The sequence below is a fragment of the Austrofundulus limnaeus genome, unplaced genomic scaffold (assembly GCF_001266775.1).
Source record: "Austrofundulus limnaeus strain Quisiro unplaced genomic scaffold, Austrofundulus_limnaeus-1.0 Scaffold100, whole genome shotgun sequence".
In the NCBI taxonomy this organism is placed as follows: Eukaryota; Metazoa; Chordata; class Actinopteri; order Cyprinodontiformes; family Rivulidae; genus Austrofundulus; species Austrofundulus limnaeus.
Window position 1 is genome coordinate 580,931 of NW_013952502.1, and position 16,200 is coordinate 597,130.

At 38.0% G+C, this 16,200-nt stretch overlaps 1 protein-coding gene across 3 annotated transcripts in view; it reads left to right on the top strand.

Annotated features, from left to right (window-relative positions):
- The window catches only part of esyt2b (extended synaptotagmin-like protein 2b), a gene marked incomplete at its 3' end in the record, with an annotated part of 48,349 nt that extends 32,503 nt beyond the window's left edge, over window positions 1-15,846 (top strand). The window contains 12 exon segments of one of the 3 annotated variants that reach the window (XM_014013332.1): window positions 718-894; window positions 1,102-1,184; window positions 1,482-1,530; window positions 3,070-3,159; window positions 3,241-3,336; window positions 4,238-4,339; window positions 9,153-9,227; window positions 11,110-11,196; window positions 11,295-11,444; window positions 14,812-15,164; window positions 15,310-15,408; window positions 15,715-15,846. In XM_014013332.1, the coding sequence (XP_013868786.1) occupies window positions 718-894; window positions 1,102-1,184; window positions 1,482-1,530; window positions 3,070-3,159; window positions 3,241-3,336; window positions 4,238-4,339; window positions 9,153-9,227; window positions 11,110-11,196; window positions 11,295-11,444; window positions 14,812-15,164; window positions 15,310-15,408; window positions 15,715-15,846 (1,493 nt within the window). 3 annotated transcript variants of the gene reach the window in all.
- Window positions 15,847-16,200: the final 354 nt, after the last annotated feature.

Genomic DNA, 16,200 nt, shown 5'->3' on the forward strand with positions numbered 1-16,200 from the left:
AAGGCTGTTTATAGTCAAATGTGTGTTCTTCATTCACTCTAAATTAAAAATAAATAATAAAATAAAATCGCTGCTAACATTTTTGAAGGCAATTCTCAAAACTGACAGAATAATAGAACCACTTWAAAAAAATAAAGTCAAGGCTTTGTCACTAAAACTTGTATCCATGGCAACAAGAYAAAACAGAGTTCAGGCTTTTTGTGTTTATGCGTTTGCATTTTTATAGTAAGTAAACTGGTCTTTCATGTAATCTGTAATTATTAAACTGATTAGTTGACTGAAGGAAAAACTGTTCATTGGAAATGTACACCTGCTTATTTATTAACAAATAGTTAAAAAGCTGTATTTTTAATCATTTCGTTTTGTTAAAAAGTACAACAACAAAGCAGATCAAATGGTACAACTGAGGAATGTCATGTTTTATTTTATTTATTTAATTTCTGACTTTTTAAATTTCATGTTTGAAGCAGGATTTCGGTCTTGTTGCATCAGCTCTAGGAGCTCTCTGCTGGATCTTAGGAAGTGAAATGTTTTTTTTTTCTGATTGATTTTGTATTCCATGTGTGTTACTTTAATCATTTTAATCTAAGTTAAACTGAGTTGGATTTACAAGGTTAAAAAAAACTCTCTTCAGTCTTGCGCAGCTGTTCTTTTTATAGCTTTTAATGCGTCTCCGACATTGATTACTAAACAAATAATTTGCACTCGTTTTCTCAGGGAGTCCTAAGGATTCACTTCCTGGAGGCCCAGGATCTGGAAGGAAAAGATCAGTTTCTGGGAGGGCTGATCAAGGGCAAGTCCGACCCTTACGGTGTCCTGCAGGTCGGCAACCAACTGTTTCACAGCAAAACAATAAAAGAGAGCCTCCATCCCAAGTGGAACGAAGTTTATGAGGTAAAACGTTTAGGATCACAAACAAAAGAAGTGAACGATTAGTTCAGTTTTTTTTTTCAAAGCGATATTAGCTATTGATTTATCTTATGTTATTAGTTCCCTCTGCAGGTTGCTCACTAATAATCAGGTTCTAATTTTCACCRAGTCTTAAACGACTTCTCTAAATCAATTTGCTGATGGTCAGATTGTTTTTCTTTTATTCCTCAGGCTCTGCTGTACGAGCCCTCTGGTCAACACCTTGAGATTGAGCTGTTTGATGAGGATCCAGACAAGGATGATTTCCTCGGAAGGTAAGTCTTATTTACTGCCCTGCTGTGATCTTATTACACATTTCTCAAAGGAAACTGGACTTGTTGCACCTCAGCAGTGCTGCTGACGGATGACACACAAATGCATCAACGCAGCTCCGAGTTAATATTCTTTGCAGAGCGATTATCCCACAGTTCCCTTCTCAAGGGCAAATTCAATGGATTGTAGAGCAGCAGGTCGATATCTGGACCCCGCTGTTTTGATTAATTGGCTTGATTTTTCTGTTTACTGTTTGTCAAATGGATTCAGCTAATTACTGCATTTATCATTATTTGCAGCCTGATGATTGATTTGACTGAGCTACACAAAGAGCAGAAGGTTGATGAGGTAACACACTTTTGTCTCTTTTAGAGTTAATTCGTTCAGAAACACTTAYACTTCCAACGCACACATTTACAATGCCAGTTGTAAAGTTGCTTGTTCTAAAAACAACAGTGCACGTTTATTTGTCACATTTAGCTTCAAACATTATTTGAAAAAGTAGCCGGAAGYGCCAAAATAAAAGTTTGACTGTCTTTATAGAATAATCATCTTATGAAGAAACATATTGGGGGAATCGATACATTTTTGTGACAATAAATGTCTACAAAAACCTATTTAATGAAACATCTTAGACATATTCTTTTATAAACACAGTCATGCTTTTATTTTGACACTTCCTGTCACAGGCAGTGTGGATTTGCATATTAGCTAAATATTTAGTTTCAGTGAATATTTAGATATAACATTTAATATTTAGATTTAACATTTAGAATTAACTATTTAAATGTGGTAAAAGGTGACTTTAAAAAATCCACACTCAAACGTTTTTTGAAGCTAAATGTGACAATTTTTGGCTGTTGTTTTTTTAGCACAAGCCCCTTAACAAACAATGCACCAAACCAATCCAGACTTCAGTTTTATTTACGTGGATCTTTTATTTACCTTTATTTAACCAGTCAAATCCCACTGCGATCACAAATCTCTTCTGTAAGTTAGGTCTGGGCTTGAAAACTAGAATGCATGTATTTGGACTGTGGGAGGAAACYGGAGTACCTGGAGAAACATGAGAACATGCAAACTCCACACAGAGAGACCCCAAATTAAAAATTAGCATTTAATTGATAATAGCGGTTTAAACAATATTTGTTTATCTATCTTTAAGCTAGTATATWTCTGTGTTCAACTTATTTCATTATGAAGTCATTTGTAGTTTTAGTCTCAGAAACCAGCCTGTCCCTGAAATAAAACAAAAACATGTTTGTTTTTGTGCCCGCTGCTGCTTTTCCAAAGCTGTTTTTTTTTCTTCTACGTGTCGTTTGATGTCATCAATTCTTCTGAGTTAATGTAAAGTTAATATAAAGCTTTGCAGATATTCTCTCCCTCAGACATTTTAACAAGTAATTTTTTTTTACTTTGTATTTTTACAGACTTTTGCTTCTGTTTGCTAGCAGACTGCGCTTTGAGACACCCACTCCCTCCTCCTTTTAAAGCTTGCACTGCTGTTGTGTGTTTCCTTGAAACACTAATGAGCATTGCTTCTCTGGTCATGGCAATTCAATCCCTGCCTCACAAATAAAAAGTGCAGATTTATGTTTGTGTTCATGTGAACGACAGTCTGAGGGAGAGAAAAAGCTTTCTGTGTAATAGAAGTCAACACTTCGATCAGCACTACCTTTAATTAAAAATCACATTTTTTAGTTTCATTTACACAACAGTCCTGTTTTTAAGGTTTTTTTTAACCCTTGTCACATCATTGAGCAGGTTTTTTTTGAGCAACATTATAAAGGCTTTGAAAACAGTTCTCAAACCTATAAAAACAAAAATAAATCTGATTTTCTTTTACTCCAACTTCAAACTGAACCCAGTTTTGCTTCATTGTTGCAGTGGTTTGAACTTGAAGAAGCRCTTACAGGAAAACTCCACCTAAAATTGGAGTGGCTTTCTCTGTTCTCCACTCCAGAGAAGCTGGACCAGGTATCGCTGATCTCATTGTGTGCTGCTGTTTCCTGCATTTACTGGTGATAATTGGCTTGAAACATCTCTTTGTCCAATCAGGTGCTGCGAAATGTGCGCGCGGACAGAAGCCCGAGCAGTGATGGCCTGTCGTCAGCTCTGCTGGTGGTCTATCTGGACTCAGCTAAAAACCTCCCTGTAAGATTCTGCAGTGTTCCTGTCATTTTGATGCCTCAGCTTCTGAAACAAGGTGGCATTTCGCTCATGTAGGCTTTTTGTTCTCCATCTGACACCTACTTCCTACAGTCACCTGGACCAGTTTTTGCCGAAATGTCAGGGTGATACTTTTTTAAATAAGAATTATTGATTTGGTCTTTAGTTCTTTGCGTTACTGTTGTTGAGTCATTTCTTTAAGGCTTTTTACTTCCCATGTTCATTGATTTTGTTTTCACATACTTTGACCTCAATGTGAACCCAACAACAAGATCAGATTTGTTTAGTTTCTGTGTTTTTCCCCCCTAAACTACAGAAAGTAACAGGCTATTATCAGAAACTTTCTTTTATTTTTGTTTCAAAACGTTCCTGCATGCCTGTGGATACAAAGTTTCTATTAAATTTAAGACATTTTCCCAGTTAAATGTCTCTATAATTGCATTAGTTTGAATCCTGAAAAATATGCTAGGTGACTTTATTGTATATTTGAACATACTGTGACAGAAAACCTCTATTTTCTCCAGATTAATTTTCTGTGTCGACCACACCTCAGGGTGTCTCACCTTTYAAACCCGATCGTCCAATTTACTGAGAAATTTGATAGCAAGTGCTTTCAGCTCATTTTGTTCATCTCACAGCAAGAGATTTGCTGCTGTTAGATGCAAACCTTAAATCTCTAAAACCTGTAGCCATCTTTGAGTTTATCTCTTGAGGCTTTAAAAGTTTTTGAAGCAAATAAAACAATTAAACTTACCTAGAGTCAGCAAACAGCCTTTAATCTTTTCATTTTGGAACAATGCAACTGGATCAAAAATTCACAGTTTAGTTATTTCAGTTCTCATAACGCCTCTGTTTCCTCTGTATTCTTTTTCCTTCTTCACCTAAGGGTGTCTTCACAGGCAGCTTAGGCTGCGGGAACTTAAGTGAGAGGAGAGCATCTGGTTTAATCTTTTGTGAAAGCAATACAACTGAGYGTAGAACCATTTTTGTGAGTCCAACTGTGCTTCTGCACCTCTGTGGTGATAGCATTAGCAATGTGTGATGTCATGGGTTTGAACTATAGCAGGAAAACTTAAAGAATTTACCTTAAAGGCACAGTTGAGCTTTTAAAGTGAGGTTCTGTGGAAAGGATTTAAAGAATTGATGACGTGCTTGTTGCAGATTGCTTTTTGAATGGCCTCAGGTTGGCAAAATAGTTTACTCTTGATTGGAATCACAAGCGAGCAGGTAGTTCCAGTAGAACTGAAACCAAAATGGATTGCTACCTTCAAAAAACCTTCAATTGCAAAATTCGCATAGCGGTTCATGCAACACTATTTTAAAAATGTTTGCAATGCTATCAGTTTCACAACAGAAACAATACAACAATTTAAAGGAACATTATTTTATTTATTTGTGTAACCTTTATTTATCCAGGTAAACTGTTTGAGAACCACTTCTCATTTACAAATATGACATTATAAGCACTTCCAAATACCCATATGCACAACCCCAGTTCCAATGAAGTTTGGATGTTGTGTAAAACTTAAATAAAAAACTACATTTAACTGAATACATTACAAAGATAAGATATTTAATGTTCGAATGGAATTTTTTTTTTATTTTTTTGCAAATATTCACTCATTTTGCAGGGTAACTAACCAGGATGATGTCATCAACCTGCGCCAACACTTACTGCTGCTCACAAAGCTGAAGCTCATGTGGCTGCCCGATCCATACCGGAAGCACAATCCGTACTGTCCCGGAAACATTGTTATTAGCATGTAGCATTTCGCTAAACTGATGACAGAATTCATTGGATTTCAGCATTTCATCACCTGCAATGTTTCTTAGAAAAGGCAACATTTGCAACAGCTGTGGATTTTTATTCCAGGGGAAAAAAAAATGAAACGATGATAAGATGAGCTATAACATAATTGTCTACAAAATAGTTAGCAAGTTATTATAAATAAATATGTACGCATTGTAAATCTATATTTTATTAATCAAACAATATTCAATATTAAAACTGTTTTCAGGATATAATGTAACACACATTTATAATTAAGTATAGAAATAAATATTTTCAGTGTTTTTTCCTAAATCGAGCACATTCCAGAAGTCTATCATTCAGTTTGAAGTGCAAATGAGCTGACAGTACGGATCATGCTACCGGGACGGATCGGGCAGCCACAGCTCAAATTTAAAATCTAAATTCAAAATGTATTAATTGAAAACACTATGAATGACACCTGTGGTCCGGCAGTTCGAAGTGCAGCTCTGACACCGACCGCAACTGCAAGTTTGATGTCTTGTAGGGAAGCTTTAGCAGCGTTAACTGCAGCGTCAGCAGCATTAGCGATCAAGTATTAGCAGTTGCTTTTGTCGCAGGCTGATGACATCATAACATGAACCGAGCACCGACAGCAAAGGCTGCATTTCATTCYGAAATACTTAAATGCATACTTCAATATCTAACTACAACATTTAAGACTTAACTTGTACGCTTAGATTCAGATATTTAGATATAGGATTTAATATTTACATGTGTCCTTTAATGTTTAAACTTAACATTTAGTAAAAGTTCGCAAAATCTAAGAACAGTTAACTACATAACAGTAAACTCTTAGTGGATATTTTTAACCAGGATTTTACACTCAGAAAGTGAACTAAATAAKGAAAATGTGTTAGTGACACTTTTTAACATTTCACTGTACACTTGGTGCTCCATACATTGGCTCGTTAGTTTGGTCAAAATTAAACTATGTTCTTCCAAATAACCAGGGCCGTTTAAAGAACAATCTGCAGCAAGTAAAATGATAATTGTTTTAAGAATTTTATTTTATTTTATTTACAGAAATCAACTTTAAAAGTTCTGAACTATGGCTTTAAAGCATGTGCAAGCTGCATGCTTCTAGTGTAGTTTCCCACTTTATTAACTAATAACCATTAACTGAAGGAAACACTTAAAAACCCCAGGATGCAGCTTTCCTAGGAGCTTTTACCTGCTTCTATTTTTAAAATTATAGTTTTATTCTATCACATATGGTGCTCATTTTAAAGTTGAAGTGGAAGTTTTCTGTTCTGGCAAAGCTCCTAATGATCTGTCAGGCCCAGGTCTGAAAAGTCTACTCAGTTTTCAAAGTTGGTTCTCTGACGAGTCATTAGTATTATCTACACTGACATTTTTTTTAATCTATTCATTCTTTTCCAATCATTTTAGTACAAATGTCTACACATGTATCTGGGTTTTTGTGATGCCTTTTAACCCTACCAACTCGTTCCAACTAACCGTGGGTGTGATTTTTTTTCCCCCTAAAACTCGTCGGCTTTAAGAGCAACCCGTCAGATCTCCCACACGATGGGTTGAAGCAAATCTCGGTCTTTAAGGCCCTGAAGGTACAGTAAAWGCAGGAAGAACGGTCTGCATGGATCACACCCTCGTTGTCGCGGCTGCACCGTCTAGTGTYGAGTGATTGTGACGATTAATAAAATGTCAGTGTCGTCGTGCGTGAAGATGGTCGCGCTGTTTTGCACGCCTTTGCCCTGAATGTTGAATTGTTTCTTGGCATTTTCCAACACGTGACCTTGCATGCAGAAATCTAATAATGCACTCAAACCTTTTCTCTAAAATTATAACAATTTTTACACTAAAAGAATAATAATAACATGTATTTTGTGTCTCTGTTTTTTGCTTTGACTTGAACTGAGAGTTTCTAAATAGCAAAACTTACAAAACAACCCAGCTRCAAGGGAGCGCTCATGCCAGAGTTAGCTAAATCAGAACGTACTAATCCTGGAAGGAGTTTTCAGGAATTTAGAATATGTTCACCCAAAGGGACATTTTTTTTAACGTTTTTTATTTGGTGATTTAACTCTTCTGTACAAGTTTGTCCCATATATGTACAGACAAGGCAGGTTAAATAGTCAGTTAGGTTTAGGAAGAGGTGGAAAGTAACARGTCTGTTGACAAGCTGTCACAGCAAACATGAGTCTCATGATTTTCATTCATGGCAGCGAGAGGAATGGTGTGTTGCAACACAGCAACAAAACAATGTTGACCTTACTCAGAAATCTGCTGTTGCACATTGTCAGAGAGAGCGGCGTCTGTTTTTTTTCTTCCAAGAAGCTTTCCATTGTCTTCCATTGTCTCACACACCGTGGCACTCCCTCACCTCCTGTGTGTGTGTGTGTGTGTGTAAGGATGGGTGAAACAATACACTTACTTATGTCAGTTTTATTTTGTGCAACACAACAGCAGGAGTGATTTGGGGTTTTCTCCCTGGTAGTTTCATCTTTCAGCACTTTTAGTGTCCTGGTGGCTGACAGCAGGTTTACAGATAGAACCCTTTTTTACACTCTCATAAAAGGAAAAAAAATGCTGTTATTGTGATGAAAAAAATCCTTAGCAGTCCAGTTCTCTTTTCCCGTTTTTTTCTGATGAAGAAAATAACTTACAGACTTCAAAGTCAAATTTCTAGYTGAATTGAAAATTTGTCTGTCTTTATAATAAAATGTCAAAGAAAAAAAACAATTGTATTTTACACATAAAAGCAATATAGGCTTTCTTATATTCTAGTTTCTTATCTTTTGTTCTTTTGTTCATCATGTACACCACTAAACTAAAGTAAAGCTGCATGAAAGTACCTCAAATCCTTCACACAACCTGAACTTTGCCACAGTTTGTCATGTAACAAACACAGCCTTCAAAGTATTTGACCTTGGAGTATTTTCTTTAATTGAACTGAGCACTTGTTGGGGTAAAAAAATGTTTTCGACATATACAGTGCAAAGGAATTCTCACCCTTTGAACTCTTCAAGAATTTGTCTTGTTGCAGAAAGTGGTTCTAAAAGTGTTTTCCTGGGATTTCACTTGCTTCGAATGTTGTCAGTCCATTAAATGGACGTTATCGGTCCCATACAGTGTGTCCAGACTGCTCCTCCTCTCCCTTCTAGTAGGTTGGAAGGCACTTATCAGTCCTTTGTATGGATGCATTTAGGCACAGTGGGTTTAGCTCCTCCCCCAACACAAAGTAGAGCACAAATGTGAAGTGGAAGGAAACCGTCTTTTGGTTTCACAATTTTTTTCATGTATAAAACAAAAAAAGAAAATATTTGTGGTGCAATTGTWTTCATTGTATTCAGCCGACCTGAGTCAAGACTTGTCAAGACAAGAAGCTAGATTTCAATTTGTGATATCCAGGATATGTCAGGAACATTTTTCCCCCAAAATGTAGCTCAGTTTAATAAAAAATGCTGCAAAGTCCAACATAATCACTGAAAAATCCAACCTCTTTGTTAGATGTGTTAGATTGTTAAGTTCATCTTATCGATCTAACATTCATTTTATGGTGTATCTACTGTACAGTAACATACTGTATATTCTGCATTTTTTGTGCCATYTGCTTTTCTCARTTAAAGTTTTTGCTCATCATTAACCCTGAACACTCAATATGAAGCTTAATCTAATAGAGAGAAACAGATCAGATATGAGGAAGAAGAGGATAAAGGGGCAGCCTTTCTTCATCGTTGTTGGCCTCTGGCATGTAGAGATTAGGAGTATTATTCTTTATGGAAAACTCAATTCTTAGCCAACCGAACAAATTATTCCTAATTTAGTATGTAGGAAAGACAAAAACTCTCCTTGCCTGCAGCCCTGTTTGTCTTAAATACTCGTCTTTTGTGTTTTAACCACTTGTTCTGTTTTGTGCGCTTGATTAGGTCTCCACGACGCATGTTGTGTGAATTCATTGTCCAGCGTTAAATTGTGTATCCCAGCGTGGGCAACGAACTGAACGCCTCCTGCTCTGATTGTCTTTTAGTCAACCAAGAAGTGCAGCAGCGAACCTAACCCGTATGTGCAGTTCATTGTTGGTCATAAAATGCTGGAGAGTAAGGTGAGTATTAAAATCACATCAGCGTTCACATCATTTCATTTAATCCATGCTTTGCACTCACCGTTTTTTATTTTATTTTATTTTTTATTTATTTATATATTCATTTATTTTTTATTCTGATATGTTGAAAAATGTTTAGTCTTGGTGTTGCTGGATGTTTTCACGTTTTAATAGTGGTTGAAGAATCCAAACATTTCACACTGTGGTTATTATGCCTCTGTAAGCGTAGTACTCAGTCTAATTACATTTGGGCATTAAAGGGAGCATTATATAAATACATATATCAAGTGCAGATAAAATGTGTTTATCAGCTTTTTCACTTTCTGTTTGGGATTCAAAAAGGAACAAAAAAACGAATGCTTTGTATGTCCCTCGTTTAGGAAGTTAATGATTCCCAACTGAGGGAAATGCAAATACCAGAGAGAGTGATGCAAAGGGACGGGCCAAACACACAAAAATAATTAGACAAAATAAGCACACTTTAAAAAGAAGTATGTAAATGTGAAAAAAGGAAAAGTAAATGCAAAAATTCACCATAATCTAAAGTTACAAAATGCTCTTTGTATGTAGGGACTGGACATACAGAGATGGCTTTATGCATAAAAGAAATACAAAAGCAGACATTGAGTTCTTTTTTTTGCCACTTCAGTAAAAAACAAAACTGAATGTTAGTTTCTTAATTTCTGCATCATCAGTGGCTTTTTTTTATAATACTATAGTAAGAAAGAAAAAGAAAAAGTAGAAGAGAAATATAAGAACAGTAAAGAGAGAAACCGATAGAAATTATACAACATGTGAAATGAACACCAATAACACACAGGACACCACACCCGACATTTGACCATCACACACAATCAGGCACATACGCATACAAACATTCACATATACACACACATACATGCATACATACATACCTACATACACACACACTCACTCACATACATATAAATAAACACATCCAGTGAATGTCAGAAACCCCAGGATCCAAATATCTTTTTTTTGTGTGGTTGTGAACCTGCATATAAATACAAGATTTCTCCAGTGGAATATTAAATAGTGATTGTGGAGGACCACAGACCCGACCCCCAATACCCAAGGCAAACATAAGGGGGACCAGAGCCACAGACCCAGACAGACATTGAGTTCAACAACGGAGATGTCACATAATAAGTCCAAACAGACCCATGTATCAAAAGGCAATGCCCAGATCTGACAAGGAATGACGGCCCCTTGGTTGTCCAGATGGGGTGTGCCGGAGGTGGTCCATGTGTGGGCCAGCACCACATAAATCAAACCACAACTAGGCCAGTTGTGGCATGCCATTGTATAAAAAGTGCCATCATTACCAGAGCTGGCCCACATCTCTCTGCTAAGTGGGAAGTTTGCACTTCCAAGTGGAGTTCTGTGGAAAGAATCATGAATCATTTTTTTACCTTTTCAGTTTGGAATTTTACTTTCAGTTTGTTACAATAAGTAAGCATTTCTTTATTTAGTGTGATCTCAGATACATTCTTGGTTTCCAAATTACTGTAAATTTATGGGTTTGGAGGAGAAGAAAAGGAAAATATACCATGTCGCCTCTCCTACAATGAGCTGTAAATTATTCATGCAGCACCTTGGATGGAAATGAACCACAAAAACTCACAAAGCTTAAACACTTGAAAAGCATTTTATTAAATCAATTAAATATTTTAAGGAGAAAATGTTTTATGTTAACATAAAAGCAAGTATGTAAGTTACATTAAAAGTTAAACCTTTTGGTTATTATTTCTAGTCTCAGATAAAACATATGATAGTTAAAAATCACAGCAGATATTTTCAGAGTTGTGCTCTTAATTTGTAGCTACTCTGTGTTTTTCTAAACTAATGTTTGTCCTTGTAGGTCCGCTTCAAGACCAGGGAACCTCTGTGGGAGGACTGCTTCCCCTTCCTCATCCACAATCCCAAGAGGCAGGAGCTGGAGGTGGAGGTAACGCCATGTTGGAGAGAACGATTTGTGAATCACGCTCTGTTATGACAGAGAAAAAGTGGCTTGTTTGATTTGTTTTGCTTTTTTTTTACCACTAGATAAAAGATGACAAGCACAAATGCACGCTGGGTAACTTGAGGGTGCCTTTGAGTAGCCTGCTGACGGAGGAGAACATGACGCTGACTCAGTGCTTTCCCCTGAAGAACTCGGGGCCCAACTCCACCGTCAAACTAAAGATGGCTCTGAGGGTAAAAACAAACTCACAAGTTATTCATTTCAGCCAGAACAGATGCTCCAAATGCACAGATTAACTAGCAAGAAAATGTCTTTTGAGTAACAGTTTGAATTACTGATGAAGCAAAACTAAAAAAGCATCCGCAGTTTTTTATGTTACTGATTACTTTTCTGTACTCAGATCTATGTATATTAAGTCTCTTGCTTTTTGCTGTTGTTGTTTTTTTAGKAAGGCCCAAACACAGTTCAATAATGGCAGGTTTAATTCCTTAAATTATTTGTGGCTAATACTATGCTGAGGGAAGACACTTCTGAAGATATACCCAATTGCTGTTGTTTGACAGAAAATAAAAGCTCATCAATTGGTTAAAAGTGCCATGACTGACCCATTTGTCTAATTTTGAAAACACCTTTAGAGAGCTCGTGTACATCGAGGCAAATTCTTCATTTTGCTAAGAATTAAAAAATGTATTTTGCCCGGGGGCCTGTTTCACAAAAGTAGGATCAAGGATTAGGCCGGGATTTACTGTGTTATCCTGGATAAATTAATCCTTCATTTGGTTGCACAGAAGAGAAGACACATTTCCATGGTAAGTAGTCCTCTGAAACTTACCTAGTCACAACCGAGCTAGAAGGGAAGCATTTTTAAAGGGGAAGGTCTTCTGCAAAATGAAAAATTCTGAGCTTTACATCATGTCATAATGTGTGTCTTGACTTATTCATGTATGTTTGAGAAATCCTTGAATCTCCAGTGGTAGTCATGTGAAGCTACTTGAATGCGTACTGGTACAAAGCTCCGCCTATTACACAGCTCCTCCCTGGAGCTCAGTCTGCAGCCGAACTCCCTCTCCACAGGTCACCCCGAAGTATTGTTGTGAAAACGTGCTGAAGTGGGAGTGTTGGAAATGGTAGGAGGTTCTTAAAGAGACAGAGGCCAATTTCAAGGCGTTTAGATAGACTTTGATGCAAAGTCAAACCTATTTTTGATATAAACAGAATTTTCATAACAACTAACGCTAACACAGTTAATTGAGCTTGACCTTCAGAGGAGCAGGACATGCTTTTTGCTCTCTCTGCACCCCACCCTTCCCTGCTTTGCTGCTTTTGCTTCTTCAAGCTTTTTTTTCACCTTCCATCCGAAACTAAAGGAATTATGGATTTGGTCAACTGGTCTCTGAATGAAATTGACACTTTTTTTGGAACGAGGGGAACATGGCTGTCTGGGTGGAATGGTTGCCGCTGGATTTGTCTGATTCCTGGGGCTGGAATCTGATATGCCAGCACCACTTTCCATCGAAGACATGGAAGATCTTTATTTATTTGGATTAGGATGACTGGATTCCTGCTGATCAGCGGAGGAGGTTTCCAGATTTATCGAAAAGTGAAGCAACCCGACAGTGATCGGGCCTTTGAAGAGCTGTCGGGCGCACTTGAAGGATTTTGCTGGCCTGGTAGCATACAGACTCTTAGCTGGGGGGAAAAATTCACAAACTGGATGTGATTCTGATGAGGATCACAGCTCAGGAGCGACCCTTCGGCATGTATGGACTACATCTAGGTTAGCTTCTGACGGTGAGAGTTGAGGAATGACCCCAAATTTGACTGATTGGCTTTTTTTCCAGCCACCTCAGAGTTGCAGTTAAGACACTTCAAAAGCAGCAGGAATTTCAAGGCTGCTTTGTTCCAGAACAATTGGTTTATCTATCTGGCTCCCAGCGGCACAGCCTTGAGGGCAGTGTTTATCTCAACCTCCCYAGGATGGAATGTCAACTAAGAGCTGGATTCGCTCCCACCCCCATCACCCACGTTTGACCCGGCCTTAGAACTCAATTGGCTGAAGAGGAGGAAATCTCTGAACTCTAGCGCACTGAGTAGAGACAATAACATCATGTGACTCTGGACTCTGGATGGGCCCAGGGTTGGGCCTAGCACAGACCCCCCCTCCCTCAACGTCACCTACTCCTCTGAACCCGTCCCATTTTACCTCCCCTTTATGTGTTATCTGACCTAAGCCCCCCGACTGACTTGCTCTCTCGCGGGTTTTTTAACTCAAGCAGAGTAGTTTTTTTGAGCGCATGTTTGTGTGTTTCTGTATAAAACACAGGATCAAAGCTCTTTTTTTAACTCACCCTTCCTATTGTGTGTGTATTCTAAGCTGCAAAAGGTAGCGCACTAAGTTGCGAAAGACCGTGGACATTCRTTCCCCCGTGTTTGTCGTAGTGTGTGTGTTTCTCCGGACAGATGTTCTAAACTGCAGTTTCATTCTGCACTGCATCTTGATGCTGTGTGTGAATGACAATAAACACTTCTGATTCTGAATTCTGATTCTAATTGATTGTGGTATAGAATTAAACTATGTCTGGAAAATGCATAATCCACCCCCCCCAGCCTTAATCAGGTATTATTTCTGAGCAGCACTCCAATCAGAAATCAGTGTTTCATACAATTATTCGGTGTTCCAGTGAACATATCACCCTCATAATTTTTACTTTGCATTAAAATATAATTATACTGTTAGTTAAAGAAAAACTCAGCTTATTCAGTTTTATTTTTTTACACCTCAGAGCCTGTAAGGACATAACATTATGCCAAGTTGCCGAGATCTTGAATGTATAAATCTGATTTTTGTTCAATGGGCCCCTGGTTTTAAACGTACAAACAATCAAACAAACTACTTAAGCTACTGAAATGTCAGAGTTTAAATCCAAATTACACAAGTTTTCAAACAGAAGAGTTTAAAAAGTTTCTATACGCAGACAAAATGGGCTTCTGCAAGTCATAAACGACCTTTGGCAATCTGACAAATTAGTGTGTTTATTTAGGAGGCAAAATAACTTTTCCAGGTTATTTTATTCTGTGCTATCTCTTTTTAAGACAAAAAATAAACTACTCTCCTAACGTACAGAATAACCACTCTCATTATTCTTTCTTCTGGATGATGCATTCCAAGCCATTACCCAAGGAAACTAAGTTATAAATCAATAGCTTTTAGGCCTGATGTTAATTTTATATTTCACCAAGTTTAAACATTAAGGAAAAGCGTTTTACTTTTTTATTACTAAAAGGAAGATTTAGTCAGTGTCTAAAACCAGTGGATAGTAAATTGCTTTGCTGTTATAGAYAGTCAGGCTAAAGTGTGAGGTGTACTGAATCACCACTGGTCAAATATAAAAGATGAATGCAGCTACATGAGATATAAAACTATTCTGAATTAACATTTTTCAGTTGGGTCATAATCAATGCACCATCTATTATAGATGCTCGAAAACAAAAATTGCTCTAATTTCAKATTTTTATCTGGTGTTTGTCAGATAAACACCAGAAATAGTCACATATCCAGAGCAGGATTTTATTTCCAGTAATGAGAACTTGTCTCCACAGATCCTCTCCCTGGAGAAGCAGGTACCTTCAGACCTGCCCTCGTCTGTCCAGGTCAGGAAGTCCAGTGTCCCGCAGACAGTCTCAGTTCCCTCCCTGAGCCTGTCTTCGTCAGAATCGCCGCCTCCTTCTTCCACGTCGCTGCAGCCCATCCACGCCTCCACGCTCACCCTGCAGGACCCGGACGGCGAGCCGTACTCGGCCAGCCCTCGCCAGAGCACGACCAACCTGAGAGCCTGCATTTCCAGCTCCCAGAAGCACCTTCCTCACCGAGAGTCCACCCCCAGCCTGGCCTCMGACATCTCTCTGCCCGCCGCCGCCCTGGAGCTTCAGCAGAGGCTTCGTCACCTGCAGAAGTAAGATTTCATTTCAGTTCTGCCGCTGCYTTTATCTTAGCTTTACCCACCCCACGTGTCACGTGATCCATTCATTAGTGTGATTTTTATTTTTATTTAATGGATTGTTTTGAAGTGATGCAGTCTGACKTTGGTGTGTTTTCAGTGGCTCCGCCCCCAACCAGTACCCCCTGGGTGAGATCCAGCTGACGGTTCGGCACAGCTCTCAGAGGAACAAACTGGTTGTGGTGGTGCACGCCTGCCGGTGAGCTCCAAACTGCAACAACAGACTCAATTTTAAAGTCATAGTTCAAATCTTTTTAGCTTTCAAAAGGTTACAAATAGGTAATATCTTACCTGTTGTAGATATCCACTTGAATGATCTGTTTGTTGAAATATGTTCAGTTCTGACTGACGATGAGCTTGCAGCTAGWTAAGTTAAAAATTTGTTCAGTTTTTTTTTGTCTTTTCTACTATTAACTTAGTTTCTCTACCTTATATTTCAATGTCTAGAATAAACAAGTAACCTGAGCAATGCATCAAAGACATTTTCTTTCCTCTTTGCCTTCAGCAACTTGATAGCTTTCACCAAAGATGGTTCAGATCCCTTCATACGCCTTTATTTGCTGCCTGACAAGAGCCGAACAGGGAGGAGGAGGACGAACACATTGAAGAGGACTCTGAATCCTATTTATGATCAAACGTGGGTTTAAGACTCTAAAACAGATTTCTGTGTCTTATAGAACTTACCTGTTTTTGTTGGRCTTAACATGTCCACTTTTCTGATAAATGTTAGAACTTAATTTAAACATGTTTTGGTTCATGTTACAATATATGTAGGTAGCTCTTAAGAGCTCTTTGAAACTCTTCACGTGGTTCTTTATTCTCAGTCATCCTTTCTTTTGCTTCGGTTTAGAAAATAAGAGATTAACACAGACCATTCTGAAATTATCTCTTTAATGCTGTTTGTTTGCTTTTGAGTTAGAAACATACAGGATGAGGCAACTAACGTGTGTGTGTGTGTGTGTGTGTGTGTGTGTGTGTGTGTGTGTGTGTG